Genomic DNA, 17,667 nt, shown 5'->3' with positions numbered 1-17,667 from the left:
AATTAATTAAGTACACGTGTCCCCAAAGTTACTTATTTATTAGGTATATAGATGTTATAAATTAATTAACTTTATGTTATTATTAATTAATAAGGTATTAGTATTCTTTTAATAACTACATAAATTAATTAAATTCACATTATTATTAATTAATTAAGTACTAAGAGTACAAGGTCAGCTTGAATTTTTTTTTTCCTGGGTAATATTGCTTTGTGAAAAATGCTTCAAAAATGCGAATTTGAAATTTTAAACCCGGTTTTGATGACCACTCCAAAGTTAAATTCAGACTTAAATTTTTCTAGAGTTATGTTGTAAGTCTAGGAGCCGTAAGTGAAAATTGTGTTTTAGGAGGAAAAAATTAATAACCGTCGCACAGAAACGTGACACGTGTCCCCAAAGTTACTTATATATTAGTACTATACATATGCATGTATATAAATTAATTAACTTGCAAGTCTTTTTGATTCTTCTATCAATTTTGTCGAGATTTCTCCTCCTTCAGTTTCCTTTTCATCTTCAGCGAGATCACCATTAATCACCAGACGAGTCTATCTACACGATGGTTATTCTCTTTCCACTTCCAAGCCTTTTCTTCCTCAAACACAACGTCACGATTAATCACCAGCTTTTGTGTTGTTGGATTGTATAACCTGTATCCCTTGGAATGATCACTCAAGCCAAGAAGCACACAACAAATGCTTTTGTCGTCTAGTTTCTTGCTTTCTTTATCTGGAACATGCATATGAGCTATACATCCAAAAACCCTAAAATAATCAACGTTAGGCTTTACCACACTTCACATTTCCTCAGGCGTCCTTTCTTTTTCGACAGAGACCGGACTTCTGTTCAAAACATGCATTGTCCATTTTGCAGCTTCAGGCCTAAAACGTTTTGGAACATCCCTGCAATCCAAAACACAACGTACCATATTCATTATCGTCCGATTCTTTCTTTCGGCTACTCCATTTTGTTGTGGAGTGTAAGCTGTAGTAAGTTGCCTGGTAATCCCCGTTTCCTTGCAAAATAAGTTGAATTCGTGGGAATTGAGTTCACCTCCTCTATCCGTATGTAAGCACCATATGACTGAACCCGACTCCTTTTCTGCTTGATTCTTGAAGTTCTTGAAGTGTGTAAATGTCTCAGACTTGTCTTCCAGAAAATATATCCATACCTTCCTGCTATAATCAGCAATAAACGTCAAGATATATTTCTTACCGCTGTTGGAATTTGGACAGATCGACCCGCATAAGTTAGAGTGCACCAGTTGTAGTTATTTTGAAGCACACCATTGACTTTTCTTTGGGAAAGACCCCCTGTGTTGCTTCCCAACTAAACAACTCTTGCATATTTTCAGATAGCCTCTCCACATTGGCAATCCTTTCACCATATTTATGAATTTTAAGGTTCTCAGCCCCTTGTAGTTAAGATGCCCATATCTTTGATGCCAAAGTTGTGTTTCTTCCTCTATTGACACCTGCATGCACTTTGGTTGAGCTGCTACAACAACTTGTACCTTAGCGGATAGAGGAAACATCCTGTTTGCTGTCATCTGTGTTTAGGCAATTAGACCCCTCGTTGGATGAAATATCTTGCAAGTTCCACGTTATATGAGAATGGATAGGCCTCGTTCTTGAAACTGGCCAAGACTGAGTAAGTTGCTCCTCAGTTCCGGCACCCGGTAGACATTTGTCACAACATGAATCATGCCTCCAAATGATAGGCACACACTTCCTCTGCCCATGACCTTGATACAAATGTTGTTTCTAGGTTTCACAGAGTGATTGTATGTTTCATCAAGATTCATAAACCAAGCTTTCTCACCACACATATGATTACTACAAACCTGAATCCAGAAACCATACCTTGTCCTTCATTTCATTGTTTGTCTCGACAGACGGCATAAGTAGCATTTCATCTTCTTCGGGATCTTCTACATAGTTTGCTTTCTTATCCCAGTTAGGACACTCGTATTGGAAGTGCCCTAATTGGTGATGATGGAAGCATTCGACAATAGCTCTATTGATGAATCTTCCTTGGCCTCTACCTTTTCCTCGACTTGTGCTCCCTCGTCCTCTGCCTCATCTTTTATTATAAGTGATCTTCAACACTTGTTCTTCGATTCCTGTCGTACTCTTCTTAAACTTCTGATCATGCACAAGCAAAGAGCTTTGTAAAACATCAACGGTGAGAGTATCGATATCCTTCGACTCCTCAATGGAACAAACAATGTAATTGAAGTTCTCATTGAGGGTCCGTAGGATTTTTTCCACTATCTTCACATCCAACATGTCTTCTCCACAATTCCTCATGTCGTTTGCCATGACCATTACCCTTTTGAAGTAGTTCGTTACTGATTTCCCCATCTTCATCTCTAGCAGCTCAAAGTTTCTCCTTAAGGTTTGTAGTTGCGCACGCTGAACCCTAGCATTCCCTTGGTACTTTGTTTTCATGGAATCCCACAATTGCTTGGATGTCTCCTTCTACGTAATCGTCTTCAAAATGGTTTTGTCGATAGAGTTGGACAAATAATTTTTGGCCTTGAGATCTTTCATCACTGCTTCATCCAGGGCCGTCTGTTGCATAGCGGTAATGGTTGCACCAATGGGTGGCATAACAAAGCCTTTTTGTACTACACTCCAATACTCTTTTGATCTTAGAAGGTTTTCCATGATCAAACTCCAGTGATCATAGTCTCCGTCAAAATTACTAATGCTTGGTTGCCCAGTACTACTCCCTTCCGCCATCTTCTCTCAGATTGCTTGCACTCGTACTCTTTTCTCTCATACAGGTCAGGCCCTTTTTTTAAAAGCTTTGATACAAGAATTTGTTAGTCTAAAGTAGTTTCATAGAGGTTTGGGAAATACTTTGATAAGATTCAATGAAAGCTTTGGCCTTTAAATAGCCATACAACCTATGGAAGCAACAAACCACTACTCCACTAATAGAGCCTAATGAGTTGAAAAAGGAAACAGAAAAACAAGAACATGACTTGATCTACGAAAATGATTCCTAATAACAAGAAACTTATTTGACCTACTAATAACAATAAAATACTAATTCAAAACCCAACAACCAGGCCTGTAAACAGAATTAGAAAATATGATTATGGATGGAACTAGAGAATGAGCTGGAGGATCGTACACTATCGTATATTCATACTGTTCAATCAGTAGATAGGCGACCATGCATACTATATTATGTACCAGTCAGTATTTTAATTAGAACAAAGCTATAGAACCTAGTATTTTTTTTGGGGAAAAGGGGACGGAACCCCAGGAAAATTTTATTCAAAATAAAAAGAAATTACACGACAGAAATGGGCATACCCATTTTACAAGAAAAAAGAACGACCACCTAAAAAGTGTTTAGGAAAAACCACCAATAAAGGTCTAAACAAATGATGAAAATTCAAGAGTAAAGCCCAAAGAATAGTATGCTATAAGTAGTAACTTCTCCAATCAACAGCGCAACTCACAAAGAAGACCCAATTCATCATTTTGATGTTCCCCTTGTTCACCAGCCGGCCCAAGCAACTAACACAAGAATAGAGAGGGCCAAATCGGCCCGGCCCGGGACCGCCAGAGGACCGGGACCGACAAAGGACCGGCCCGGGACCGGGACCGGTAAGGACCGGTTATGGGACTGAAAACCGGGACCGGTTGAGGTTTTTGGTAGTTTTGTGGGACCGGGACTGACCGGGACCGTTATGGGACCGACTATGAACCGGCCCGGCCCGGCCCGAAAATTCAAATAATWTTATAAATAAATGTATTTTTAAATAATTTTATAATGTATTTTTAAAAGAAAACGTAATTTTAATTATATTAAAACACATTTTTAAAGTATATTTGAGTGACCCAATTGTACATTTTATAATGTATTAAAAATATATATCATTAAAAAAATCAAAAAAAAATCTTATTTTTTTAATGCGAGGACCGGGACCGGCGGCCCATAACCGGTTATGAAGTACCTATACCGGTCCTATCATTTTCGACCGAGACCGGTTACACCGGGACCGGTTATGGCCTGTTTTAAGAAATGTGAGGACCGATTGGGACCGGCCCGGGACCTGTTTTTGGCTATCTCTGCACAAGAACCAAATAATTCACAGCCCATTGGATATTAAGGTAATATAGAGGACATGGCCCAAATCCTCATAGTAGCGACAAAGATTATGGGCCCAATACTTCATACTCCAATCCACTCCATTGAGGTAGCCCAATTGATGAACAAAAGCATGGGAAATAGGGGCTTTCCCTTTCCCGATCCAGGTCGTAGCAATGGCGAAATCAAGGTAATTTAAATCAGTTCCCACCTCAAACCTCATCAACACAGCCTCGACAAATCCGAATCCGCCAATGATGTTGAAGCTGCAAAAACTCCATAGAAATCGATCCACACAGCAGTAAGTGGAAACCCTAATTTTCAAAAAAATACCCAAAGCTCCAAGCATCCCCTTATTCCAAATCGGCCATCGATTAAAATCGATGGACGCAATTTCCAATCCAGCTCTATCGATGTCCATTGATGCACAAATCTCACAAATTCTATGCCATCGATTAAAACACCCTAGTTCCATCTATGCTCATTGTTATAAAGCCATCGCCTTTTAGCACCACATTGAACTTGAAGCGGAAATTCAAATTCAGAAAGGCATTTGGATGGGCTGCATCTCCAAAATCAATCCATCTTTCATCTTTATCCTTGTTAATTGGAATCCAAATATTTGGAATCCAAACTTCATCATTAGATAAAAGCTCATTTTTCTGTAAAGAGCTGTTTTTAGAACATGATATACCTTGGTGATGCAGCATAGGTTAGCTGGTGGCTGCATCAAATGATCACACAAATTATCATACCAAGCCACATAATGCCAATTGCAATTCAGTGCTTTCCCTACTGCAGAAATCCCAAGTAGATTAGGCTTAATTTGGTCAAAAGCCATAACTGATAGAACCTAGTATTTGATTTCTCTTTCCCATTAGAATCATCCTCAGCCATGTTGGTTTCTATAATTCAGATCTAAAATAAACTTCTTATTCCAACCAGAGCCCAAATTTGATTAAACTACCTTTGGGAACATTTTGTTTCATTTTCTGTTCTGTTCTATTCCTGAGCACATATAAATCGTACCGGTAAATCCATTCAAAAGTCTGATGATTGGCCCTTGAATGGAAATATGCAGAGAGGAAAAGGTGGAAGAACCAGAACAACCAAAATATCGAGATAGAGCTAAGGAGCGAAGAGAAGATCAGAATCCTGATTATGAGCCTTCCGAATTGGGATCTTTTCATGCAGTTGCTCCTCCAGGAAATGTGGACCTATTGTAAGTCCAGCATAGTTATTTGTATGTTCTATGTTATTCTGTACTATATGCAGCATGTCTTTAACGTCTAACAAGTATGCAAACATTAATTTGTTTCTTGTGTGGTTACTCATGCAGATCAGCTGAAGCCCAAAGGATATCCATTGAGAAGAGCAAGTATCTTGGAGGTATAGACGTATAGTTTATGATATGATTTTGTTACCGTTGTTATTGACAACTAACCTGGGTAGAAATTGTGGACGAAGGATTAATTGATCCTAATATAACATAAGTACTTGGCCTTACATGTTTGGGTTGGAGTAGTAATAATAATGCATAGCTGAATCATGTAGATGAATTCATTATTTCTTTTGATCTGTCTCTTACTGCTGGTTTTCTATAGGTATTCTTTTCTTTCAGCCTTGAATCATATATATATTATTGGAGCTAAGCTATCTTCATCCGAGGTTTAAAATTCATTAATAAGGCAAAGTGCAGCTCTTTTTCTGAGTAGAGGCTCATAATTACTCTCTCCTAATGACTATCCTATCTCTTTTCAGAAAAGGAAAATGGTGAAATAGGTGTAATTTCGATTGTTGCAAGAGATTTATTCTTTCACTGAACTATTTTCTAGTTCTTTTAGGCTTCTCTAGAATGTTCTACAGTTTTATACATGTTTTTGTGAGTATCCATCAGACCAACTATTCTATACGGTTCTGATTGTTGGCTGATAAAGAAGACACATGAGAAGTTGTAGAAATGGGATGTTGAGATGGACCCATGGAAACAGCCGCTCTATTACTTGGTTTGGAGAGGGCTGCATACACTCCTCGACCCACCTTCGGGTGGCATATACTAGGCTTCTTTGGTTTGGATTACCTCTCTACTCCTTTTGGTAGAGAATAGGTAATCATACATCCTCCTCCACTGACCCTAATTCCGGGTGGAATATACTGGGTACGTTTGCTTTGATTTGGATATAAGAGGTAAAACCTGGAATTTTTGAGCTTTGGGTGTATGCTATGCTTTTAAGCTATAGCCTTTAGGTCTTTCTCTTTAATCTTTTATACAAGTCATAATCCCACCCAAGCAGCTTATCTTCTTGCAGAGAACAGTCATATACTGTTCATCACATGAGCACAAAATCACGACACCATTACATCTTTGTCCATAGTCCTTTTTGGCATTGTTCAACCTTTTTCCATAATTATGGAGGTGAGGAGGTGACATTGCAAAATATGACCAACGCCTTAGCTATTTTTCAAGTGCAAGTAGTTCGTTTGCAGACGCATCTAGTTGATTTTATAACTTCATGGAATACAGATTAGAGTGATATTACTTAAGTAGAATCAAGAAGAGGAAAGTTTGTATGAAAGACACTCAATTTTCTAAAGAAGAACAAGGTCAAAGATGATAATTGAGGAGTGCAAAGGCAAGGGGCATTGAATAGGCTGAAATTCAATTTTTCTCAAGATGAAACGTTGATTTCGTGTTTCATAGCTGCTTTCTCGAGTGCTGAAAGGATTAGAAATTAGTGTTGCTCCCATTGTTATAAAACGTTTCTTATTCTCTGTCATTAGATGATTCGAGGTATAGTTTTCACCAATGGAAGGTGAACCAGGGAGTAAATAACATCAATGGAAATTTTAAGAAACTATTATTAACCTTTAGGATATTATGTAATATTATTTAGAGATAAATTTGTATTTCTTCAGTCAATAGGAATGATAGAGGATAATTAGGGCTAAGTATTACGCATGGCAAGTTTTCAAAATAGTTATTATCTTCATCATTAAGCCTTCTAGTCAGCATACTTATCATGAGAGCATCTATTATGCTTTCATTTGATTATTTCTTAGTTTTTAGGTCTATAACTAAAAAATGTTCTACATTCTTGTATATATTAATCTAATCCCTTGTGAAGAAATATACTGTTTTACTATTTGATTATTTTGTGTGCTTGGTTCTCATGGCAAGTCTTTTTACCCAAGGTTAAAGAATATTAAGAGATTACCTTGATTTCATAGCATGTCCAAATAATGAAGAGGAATGTGCTCCTATCACCTCAAAGAAAGTAGGCCTCTAATGTGGCCAATTTATTTCATTCATGTAACTGGTTTCATTGACCTTTTAAGCATAGATGCATATAACATTAAAAAAACCAAGCTAGTGACAGAAATAGAATAGTGTCACATGTAAGGAGCTTTTAGGAATTTATAAGAAATTGATCAGTAAATATCATGTAGCAACAATCTTGACAGCTTGCCTTTCGTACCATGTCCTCCGAAGGAACACCTTTTTACGTATTCTCAGTCTCACAAGGCTGCTTTCGTAAGCTTAAACCTTTGAAGGTGAACAAGTGCATAAGGAAAATTGAAATCCTTCACCAAAACAAATGATCAATTTAAAATGTCACTGTATATTGTCAGTTGCATGGAATGATAACTGGAATTTTCTAATCGACATGATAACAAGCAATACATGCAATCCATCTATAATGCTCGCAGACATGTACATAATAGTCTTCAACTTCTGTCGCATATGTTTTTTAGAGCCTGTATAGGCCGCAATAGATCTTTAAAAATATGTATAATTGTTGCTTGGATCTTCTTACATTGAAAATGGTGAAAATCATGAATACTTGAACCATGTTGTTGCGTCACTTCAATTTATGAGTATCCTTTTTTTCTTCTCTTGCTTATCATTACAAACATGAAAAATCAAATTCGACAATGATGTTAGTAAGAGGCGTCTTTAGCGAGTCAATGTTTGTTTAGCACGTTCACACAACTTGGTAATGTGAGTTATATTTTTCTTCGTGAGCATGTGACTGCAATCTTTAGACAAGTGGTTAAAGGAAAGGGAAAAAGATATGAAATTCTTCAATAGCAAGGGCACATTTCTCATAATCCAGATTCTATCCCCTTGTCATTTTATATGAGCACTTTAGGGTTTTTTTTTTCTTTTTATCTTATGTGAACTAGTTTCACTACTAATACTCACAGGTCCATGAAATGAGATCTGGTAATTCACCCTTCAACCTTACGTCATCATTACTGACTGAGCTTTAACATCAGTATGCCTACCATATAAATTTTAAGCCCAAATTAAGTCCCTCCAACCATATGTTACCTTGGTAACATGCATCCATGGCATCAGAACCTTGATGATTGGTGTGTCATCAATAATCTTTACTACTTCGTCAAATGATTTCAATCATCGTGTAATTGACTGAGTTGCAAGCTTGTAACCGTACTTATATTAAGAGGCTGGTTGTTTTCTATTGACTTGTTGGATTATGTGTTGAGCTTGGGTTTACTTGGCTCTGAGAATTTGGAACAAGAGTAACACATAATATGATGAAAGCATCTTAATGGCTAATAAAGACTATCCAACACATATGAGATCTTTTGTGATGATGTTTCTTGAATACAATTTTCCTCAACATTAGTATGATCTTATCTAATTGGTTGCTCATGAGTACTAACTTAGAAGGAACAAAGTCACAAACATCTGTGGGCATAAAAAAATATTGTGATAGCCCCCTTTAGCTACTGCGGACCAACTTCAATTTAAATCTATAACAGGTGAAACCTCTATCCTCTTTCCCAATCATCTGGTTACTAGCTGCAACCCAGCTGAGGAAAGGCCGCAAGTGGCAACACCATCATGAGTCATAAGGGATGAAGATTATTGACACAATCACACAACCATCTATCTTGCATGCCTCAGAATAGGCTGAAGTAGTCAACTCTGATTAATTCCCTTGTAATAGATGTGAAATAGAAAGAAAGATGGATGTAAGCTATTCTTCAGATAATGGCCTTTTGTTAGCCATTGTGCATTAGTTTAGAGATCGTTTTGCTTTTGTTGATAAACTACTGTAAACCTGATTGGTTTTAGGATAATTGGAAGAGGGAAGACACTGTTTTTAGCTGTGTTTTTTTTTCTTTTTTCTTTTATCTATTTAACCTTGTGAGCTTGACATAAATGACACAGGTGATGTTGAACACACACACTTGGTTAAAGGATTGGACTATGCTTTGCTACACAAGGTGAGAAGTGAAATAGACAAGAAGCCAGATATTGAAGATGCTAGTGATGGCAAGCCTAGGTAAGCATGTTTGAACTTTGGAGTGAACACTTCTAAGTGAAGCACATGATTTGCCATGTGTATGTAACAACATTATTTGATTTATGCACTTCTATTTTATTGATAAATAGAGGATCCAAGGAAGACCATCCAGTATCATTTCGCACTGGAAATGCAAAGGTAAGAGTTCAAACTCTAGAGTATTAGACAGGGATACTATGTATCACCTTTGTTGGCAAGAGATATAAAGAAATTCTTTGATAGGTACTGTACATAGTGAGAAAATAATTAAAAAAATGCAGTTTCACGAATTTCAGAGTTCACCTTGTAACAAAAATGTTAAATCCTTTTTTAATAGAAAATGACGATAATTGACAAAGTTGAATATTTATATTATTTTTTGTTTTGAATTTTGTTGTCTCGTCATCTTATTGTTATAGAGGTAGAGGATGAATTGGAAGGATACAGTCCTAACAGAATGATCTATTTTCTATAACTGATGGGGCCAACAAACAATAATAACAAATAATTCTTTCTAAAACAATCTTAATAATAACTAAAATAAAGAAAAGGATCTTCTGTTATTTAAAACGTCTACTGTAAGTCCCTGAAATAAGTGCGTTGCTCTTACAATAGAACTTCATTTCTGTTACAGGCTGTGTATCAGTGGATAGTGAAGCCTCAAACTGTTGTCAAGCCAAATGATATGTTTCTTCCTGGGCGAATGGCTTTCATTTTTGACATGGTAACTTCTTTTCTCTTTTCTTATGTTTGCTTTTCCATAGTTGCATCCTGACTCTAGTGGCCTTTTATGCAAGTATAGGGAATTTTTATCTCTTTAACCATATGCTGCATATTTTTATCAGAACTATCCAGCATTGATTCTTTTTCTATTATATATGCAATTGCACTTTGGTTATACCAAGGAGAGGTTGGTAAAGATTGAATTGGGGGAAATATTGAAGGAATGAAAGGAGATTTGCATCAGCGATGCATATGAGCTGGCTTAAAGAGGAGTGTGTGGAAAGACGCCATTCATGGCATGGGGCCCAAGGCTATTTACCTATATATGTCTGCTTTTGGGTTCCAACATTAGTAATATCTTTTGGTTTTGTTTTTAGCCTAACCAGTTTGGGATAACTGGCTTCTTGTTGCTCTATATGCAATTGCAGGTTGGTGTTCGCTTATAGGTTGTGATCTTTGTTACTTGTGAAGTCATGACAGTTCCCTTGAATGTGTATAATGTTTGATATCTTACATTGTCTAAACTATACCTTGGAGGGGCGACACCCTGTCTCATTAGTTGTCCTTAAACATTGGACCTTCTTCAGGGGCGTATGTGAAAGGCAGGCAGTTTTAAGCCTAACATGAACACTGCTTATGTATGACAGGAGAGTGGGTTTTCTCATGATATTCCAACCACTATCCACAGAAGTAAAGCTGACTGCCCAGAGCCAGAGGTCTGTTGTAGTTCAGTTATTTTGTGGTTCTATGCAAGTCATCCTTTATTCCTCAACTATGATTATTTGCAGGAAATGGTTACTGTTAATGTCGATAGCTCTGTGCTTGATCGAATTGGTAAAATTATGTCTTACCTTCGGCTTGGATCATCTGGGAAGATTCTTAAGAAGAAGAAGAAAGAGAAGGATGGTAAAGGTATTTCATTGCTTTTACCTGTTTGTGTCACCAGCTATGTAAATTTTGCCTTCTTTAATTTGTGATTTTCCAAAAAGTGTCATATAATGCACTTGAAAAGTAGGTTTGCACAATATGAATTTTCTGTTATTGATATTATGATTTTATAGTACAAATATATCCACTGCATCACCAATTTAAAGAGAGAATATTTCCTAGGCTGTACCTGCCTAAAATACAGAGTTGTATCAAAGATAACGATGACCAAAAAAAATACACACAACTACTATACAACACATTTTTTACTGATTTTCCATCATTCCCCCTCAAGCTGGCTTGAAAATTTATTCATACGCAGCTTGCCAACTGAAACTGGATAGGCCAAGGAGGACGTGGGAGGAGCAACTCATGATGGCTTTACACATTTCAGAAGCATGACCTTGAATAGGTGTTTGTTGAGACGCAGGACTAGGGTAGCAGATTGTGTTATGGACTTGTGGTTTCTTGGGGCAGGGAAGGTGATGGAGGTAAAGGTGGGCGGGAAGTAGCAAACCCCAACAATCTTTAGTTAGTTTAGTAATTTCTACTTTCTTATATGCATTTTCCCTTCATGCTTTACTATTTGTTTGATAGCTTTTTCTTCAACTCTTCTAAACTCCATTTCTTTCTTTCTATTTCGTATCTCTTTCCTTTCTGTCAAACTTTCAGAACATCTTTTTTTCACAATCATTTTCTTAAAACCTTTTTACAAACTGGGGTCTTCACTAAAACGGCCTCTCTATTCCTTGGGGTAGAGGTAAGGTCTGCATACATCTACCCTCCCAGGACAGGATTTACTGTGGTTATTTGGTTTGGTTTACCCGGCTTGGCAACTAGAAAGACAAACATTTTTGTTTTTTAATGTGTACTATAACTTGTATGTTTTAATCACACCGGCAAACTACAAAGCACATGATATGCGGCTATACTATTTTCCATCTAATTCAAGTATTCGACCTTAATATTTCAACAACATTCTCATTATCTCCTAATATTTGACCCTAAATAATGAGCGTAATCTCGGGTTTTTTATGTTACTAATTTCTTCAAGCCTTTTATTACGCATGCCTTGCTATGTTGAACTGTATACTATACGTTAAGATGTAGGATATGCTTATATCTGTATCTATTGTCTTCAAAGTTTCTCTAGGCCTTTATATTTTGGTCGCTTAGATAATCTTGGCTTTTGGTACTCTATCTGGTCTCACTTTAATTGATAATGCATGCCTTCTTTTTTACCTAATTTTCCTTACATGGCATCAAAGCTTAGATATGAGGACCAAAAGCCTAGCCCTCACCATAGATGGCTGCTAACGGCTTAGCTTTGCCAGACAGCCACCGCTAAAAAAGCAATGTCACCTTGGCTGCTGTTTCTGGCAGCATTGTCTCCCATAATTAGCAAGTTGATCCTGTTGGTTAATGATGTTCATCATCTTCATTCGAAGGAAGCATGTAACTCCATTGGCAAGTCTGTCAATTAATGTTCTTATCAATTAGGTATAATAACATGTTCTGCCTCTTGGTTTCATCGGTTAGGAGGCTTTTAGTTTTTTTTTCTGTTGCCAGTCTCTGAGTAGGCATTTCATGTGCAGTTTTTTAAGCTCTAGATAATTTGGGATAATACATGGTGCTTTTGGCTACCTGATGCCTTTCTGACAAATATCTATTGCATTATATATTGATGAGTGTGCTTACTATGAATAAGAAGTTCTCAATTGAAACGGAGTGAGTTTTAGAAAGCGGACTTTAGAAACCTCAAGTACTGGTTCATAGATGTTTGTTGTGGCAAGACCCTACAAGGCCATCTTCCTCTAACAAATGATTATTTCCTTAATATATTGAGTGAGGTTTGTATGCTTGCTAGTCAGATGGTAGATTTTCTGATGATTGTGAGATGATGTGAGTTTGGTACAACTTTGTGAGTTGGCATTAGTACATTGTTGGTAATAGAAGATGGTGATTCTACTCGTTCGATGGAGAGATATCATGATGATGAGGCAGCTTGCACATCTCCAAGAATCAAATATTTCATTTCCATTGCGAATACACATGGTTTTCTTCATGAGAAGGTGGTTGGTATTTCTTGCCAACCTCTTCATGAGCGTGTATTGTGGAGTAGGTAGTAGACAGTTTGACATACCCCCTCTGTTCGATTCTGATTACTCCTGTATGTAGCAAGCTGTGAATGTTTTACATTGTACAGTCCAACTTGAGGGGTGTTTTGTTAGAGATATTTATATTTATGTTTGACAGATTGCTACCTCTTGGGTTCTTTTTTTGGCTTGTTAGTCTGTTTTGTATACACACCCACACTTGTTTAACCTATTATGTTGCATCGGTAACAATTTTATGCTAGATCCTTTGTTTGAACCTTTCTCATTGGTATACATCTCCTATTTATTTCTTGTATGCTATTCTTGAATATCTTATGTGTTGGTATATATATTAACTTTTCTTTTGATTACACAGGAAAACTCTCAGCTGTTCCTGGTGATTATGATCTTGAGAAATATTCAAAACCTGATGCCTCAAAACATCATACTGAAAGAGAGTTTCTCCCACCACCTCCACCACCTCCTAAAAAGATTCATACTGATGCAAAAGAGAAATTGGGTCCAGCAGTTGCTCGCATTGAGGAGGATGATATTTTTGTAGGAGAAGGAACCGACTATGTCATCCCTAGTAAAGATATGAGCCAGAGCCCTCTTTCAGAAGACATGGAAGAATCTCCGCGGAGAAAGGATAGAGCTTCCTATTTTAGTGAACCTACTTATGGTCCTGTTCCACCCTCTCAGCCATCTCATGACTGGCAACAAACGGTAATATATTATAACCATTCCTGAAAGCATATATATCGTCTTTTCTGTAACTTGGAAAAGATGTGTGGAAAGCTTCTTTAACAAGTTAGAAATTATTTGCAGAATGGCTATGATGCTATGCAAGCGCATGCCATGGCTGCTGGTTATCAAGGCGAGTGGCAGGAATATCAATATGCGGAGCAACTAGCAGCTTATCCTGAACAATATCTCCAGCAAGACACCGAAACATATGAGATGCAAGCAGGTGAAGCAGACCCACACTTAATGACCCAAGAAGAGAAAGATCGGGGTCTGGGGTCAGTGTTCAAGCGGGATGATGTGAGGCTTCAACAACTAAGGGAAAAAGATGCCCGTGAGAAAGATCCAAACTTCATATCGGAGAGTTATTCAGAATGCTATCCAGGCTATCAAGAATATAATCGTGAGGTTGTGGATAGCGATGATGAAGATGATTTATCTAAAATGGATATGGGTGGACGCGTACGTGATTCTTCTTCCTACTCCTTCCTTGTATAGTGGTCTATATCTAATACTAACATGAATTTGTGGTACAAATACAGGCAAAGGGGAGGCTTCATAGGTGGGACTTTGAGACAGAAGAGGAATGGGCAACATACAACGAGCAGAAGGAAGCAATGCCGAAAGCTGCATTTCAGTTTGGTGTGAAGATGCAAGATGGTCGGAAGACGAGAAAGCAGAATAAAGACCAGAAGATTACTAACGAGCTGCATAAGATTAATAAGATACTCGCCAAGAAGAAGATGCAAAAAGGCGAAACAAATGATGGTAGCGGTGGTGAAGAATCTCCTCATCCTGGAAAGAAGCTTAGGGTCTAATCCAAACCATTAAATAAATTGTTATACTTGCTGCATGCCTGCTTATCATGTTATCGTTTTCATACCACCTAGCTATTTGGAAACGGAAAAATTGGATTTGGTTGTGTTATATTAGTGATTAATGCATGGTATGGAACTAATTTTCTTAAAAATTAGAAACACCAAAATCTCTGGTCACCATCACCACACCACCACCACCACTGTCAACCCCCATACCAACAACACCATTGGATTTTTTAGAGGAACAACACCATTGTCAAGCATGGGAATTATTGAAAAACCAATTTTATTTTCAAATCAAGCAAAAAAAAGAAAAGAAAATCACATGTGCAAATCAATGAATTGAAGGGATGGATGTTTTCCTTATTTAAATATGATGTCTAGATTACATTAATTATACCCAATCATCGTAAGGAAATGATGTAGAATCCAGCCACTCTTGGCCGGTGATGAATTCTGATACTGTGAAATTAGTAGCTTCATAATAATCCATGACGTGGTGGCCAGGCCAGGTAACTCTACCGTCAACCGTGGAACCAGGTCCAATGTTCCCAAACTCCCCGTAGTATAAGGTATCCAAACCTTGATCCCCGGACCAATGGATCCACCCCATGGGGTCAATTAAGTCATCAATATATGATTCGATGAAGACGGTGCGAGAGTACGGCCTCCATGGCCTCCCAAGATAGCTTCTGACAGCTCTAGTTGACCGCAGGTCCTCAGTAGCCAAAATAGAACAATTCTGAAACGAAATTCCTGTTTGTTGGTCGGGAGAGTCCCTGGATTGGGCGGCAATCACGGTGAATTGGCCAGGCATGGGCATTCTGGATATGATGTTACATCCCTGAAACACAACGGCTGCATTACCGAATATGTAATCTATGGTTCCATAAATGTCGCATTCTCTGTAGAATTGCCTGAAGGAGTGGACATACAACGAGTCTTGATAACTGCTTATAACGCATCTGAAGACTGCTGCAAAGTCCGCATTGATACGAAGAGCTACTGCCTGGTGCTTCTCTGGTCCTGCTACGTTATGGAACCCAATGTCACGTGCCAAGAATCCTTCTCCTGACACGGCTGATCATCATCAACCATTCGATATTAATATATATATATATATACACATATATTATAACCAACTAGCTACTTTCTATAAGTATATTTATAACTAAGAAAATAAATATATGCTTAATTACCAACAGTGGCAGATCTGAAAGTAGTCCAACCATCAATCACGCTTCTATTACCACTGATTATAGTGATATCACGTCCTTCTCCAAGCAAAACGATGTTGGGTTTGTAACTAGGAATCTCTACGTTTTCTTCATACAAGCCTTGTTTAATGTAGATAATGATCCTGTCAACACTATTGTTTGGAGCAAAATTTATGGCATTGGTGATGGTGGTGAAGTTGCCACTACCATCGGTGGCCACGACTAGTGTACTGCTGTAGTCGTCATCGTCATAATCAGTCTCATTCTGACTACCGATGAGGAAATCTTTCCTTGATAACCACTTGGGAAGAGGGTTGTCAGCAGAGAGAAGGGAAAGAGAATTGCTAACATGCTTGTAAGCCGTGGTTATGGTGTCCACTAAGAGTGGTTTTAGAGGACCCGATGCAGATTCTAGGCCTTCAAGACAAGTATTCTTGTTGGTGAGGGCTGCTCCGAGGAAAGCCCTGGCATCTGGTAAGTTATTGGTGGTGAGTGACTTGTTCAAGGAAGAAAGAGTTATCTGGTGGAGTTCGTTGCAGTCCTGAATAGATCCCTTTTGTTTCTCAATGATATCATCATCATCAGTATCTGACAATAAAGTTAGTAGCTTTACAGCTTCAGATATGGCGACTTGGAGAGATTGGTGGAGGATAATATTGGTATTGATGTTTATGGAGACTGAGAGCTTTAGTGAGTGGAAGCAAACATCTGGGTATGGCATAGATTTGCAGATTAGGGAAAGGGAGGTGGAGGTGGATGTGGATGTGGATGAGAGAGCCTGAACCTGACTATTTGTTAATATTAACACTAGTATTAGGAACAAGTGAAATGGGATTTGTTTGGAGAAAGACATCAGAATTAGTCAATTGCATAAATCTTCTGAATTTAAACATCCATACAAACACCAAAATACCAAATCTGAATTTATACATACATAAAGAAACATAAGTAAAGTTAAAATTAAAATTAAAATTATTTTACTATGCCTTGGGAAAAAGGGATGAAAAAGGACAATTAAGGTCACATGTCTTGCCTTGGAACTTTTTTTGCATTCATGTGCTTAATTCATGGGACCTGCAGATAGAAAAAGTTACAAATTTCCATTTCCATTTCTATTTATTCTAAGGCATAAAAGCCAAACTTTTCTTCACGGGAAAGGACACCCACCGACTGCATAATACGCCATTTGCAATGAAAAATAAGATTAAACAAGGGCATATGTTGAGATACAACCTCGTATAAAGACTTGATTACATTTTTCGTCCATGTGGTTTCATGAAATTTACCAAGGTTCATTTCCATGTCTGAACCAAATAGGCCTTAAGATTAGAGTCATAGAATTTTATTCTAGATTTATCCTCCATATTTACAGGAAAAAAAAACTTCAGCGACATTCTTGATGAAGTGTCTCTCTTTCTCCCCATCCTTTACCGTAACCTCCCCTCCCCCAGACATACAACTCCTCCAGGCCTCCTTCCACATGACCACATCCTTCTCTGGTGAAACATCTCCGAACCCCAAAACTCCGTTCTAGAGCGATAGCAAGGCCGCTTCTCTTGGTGTTTGGGATGGGGTTCAAATCTTGTTTTTTGTGCCCGTTAGAAAACCAAAGGATATGCAGAGCTTACAAAACATATATGGAAGATCAAGAAAACATTATAAAACAAGAATACATATAGTAAAGTTTCATTTTTACTGAAAGAAAGAGGATGTGTTTTTG

The 17,667-nt window shown here is 37.7% G+C and overlaps 2 protein-coding genes across 3 annotated transcripts; one reads left to right on the top strand and one right to left on the bottom strand.

Annotated features, from left to right (window-relative positions):
* The first annotated feature begins 4,279 nt into the window (after positions 1-4,279).
* Positions 4,280-14,876, top strand: LOC112516704 (suppressor of mec-8 and unc-52 protein homolog 2). Its single transcript, XM_025123904.1, has 11 exons — positions 4,280-4,408; positions 5,189-5,329; positions 5,447-5,496; positions 9,308-9,422; positions 9,533-9,581; positions 10,057-10,146; positions 10,793-10,861; positions 10,934-11,057; positions 13,545-13,894; positions 13,997-14,374; positions 14,455-14,876. The coding sequence occupies exons 1-11, from the start codon at positions 4,362-4,364 to the stop codon at positions 14,728-14,730; spliced, it is 1,689 nt and encodes a 562-aa protein (XP_024979672.1). The 5' UTR covers positions 4,280-4,361; the 3' UTR covers positions 14,731-14,876.
* Positions 14,877-15,058: 182 nt separating this feature from the next.
* Positions 15,059-16,813, bottom strand: LOC112516705 (probable pectinesterase/pectinesterase inhibitor 12). 2 transcript variants are annotated; one of them, XM_025123905.1, is made up of 2 exons: positions 15,930-16,813; positions 15,059-15,810 (listed from the first exon to the last, which is right to left on the bottom strand). In XM_025123905.1, exons 1-2 carry the CDS (start codon positions 16,798-16,800, stop codon positions 15,125-15,127), a joined length of 1,557 nt encoding a protein of 518 aa, XP_024979673.1. In that variant the 5' UTR covers positions 16,801-16,813; the 3' UTR covers positions 15,059-15,124. The 2 variants fall into 2 exon arrangements, with proteins under 2 accessions (XP_024979673.1, XP_024979674.1); XM_025123906.1 differs by having other exon boundaries at positions 15,059-15,801.
* Between the last annotated feature and the right edge of the window lie 854 nt (positions 16,814-17,667).

Source organism: Cynara cardunculus (assembly GCF_001531365.2).
Source record: "Cynara cardunculus var. scolymus isolate 2C chromosome LG 8, CcrdV1, whole genome shotgun sequence".
Classification (NCBI taxonomy): Eukaryota; Viridiplantae; Streptophyta; class Magnoliopsida; order Asterales; family Asteraceae; genus Cynara; species Cynara cardunculus.
Note: the sequence above shows the minus strand (reverse complement) of the source record. Positions and strands in the feature narration are given on the sequence as shown.

Bases quoted from the DNA above. Each gene is read 5' to 3' on its own strand.
- LOC112516704 (XM_025123904.1), top strand. From the start codon at position 4,362: ATGATGTTGAAGCTGCAAAAACTCCATAGAAATCGATCCACACAGCA. The intron at 5,497-9,307 runs GTATAGACGTAT...TAAATGACACAG, and splicing joins GAAGAGCAAGTATCTTGGAG to GTGATGTTGAACACACACAC. The intron at 13,895-13,996 runs GTAATATATTAT...AATTATTTGCAG, and splicing joins CTCATGACTGGCAACAAACG to AATGGCTATGATGCTATGCA.
- LOC112516705 (XM_025123905.1), bottom strand. From the start codon at position 16,800: ATGTCTTTCTCCAAACAAATCCCATTTCACTTGTTCCTAATACTAGTG. The intron at 15,811-15,929 runs GTAATTAAGCAT...GATGATGATCAG, and splicing joins TTTCAGATCTGCCACTGTTG to CCGTGTCAGGAGAAGGATTC.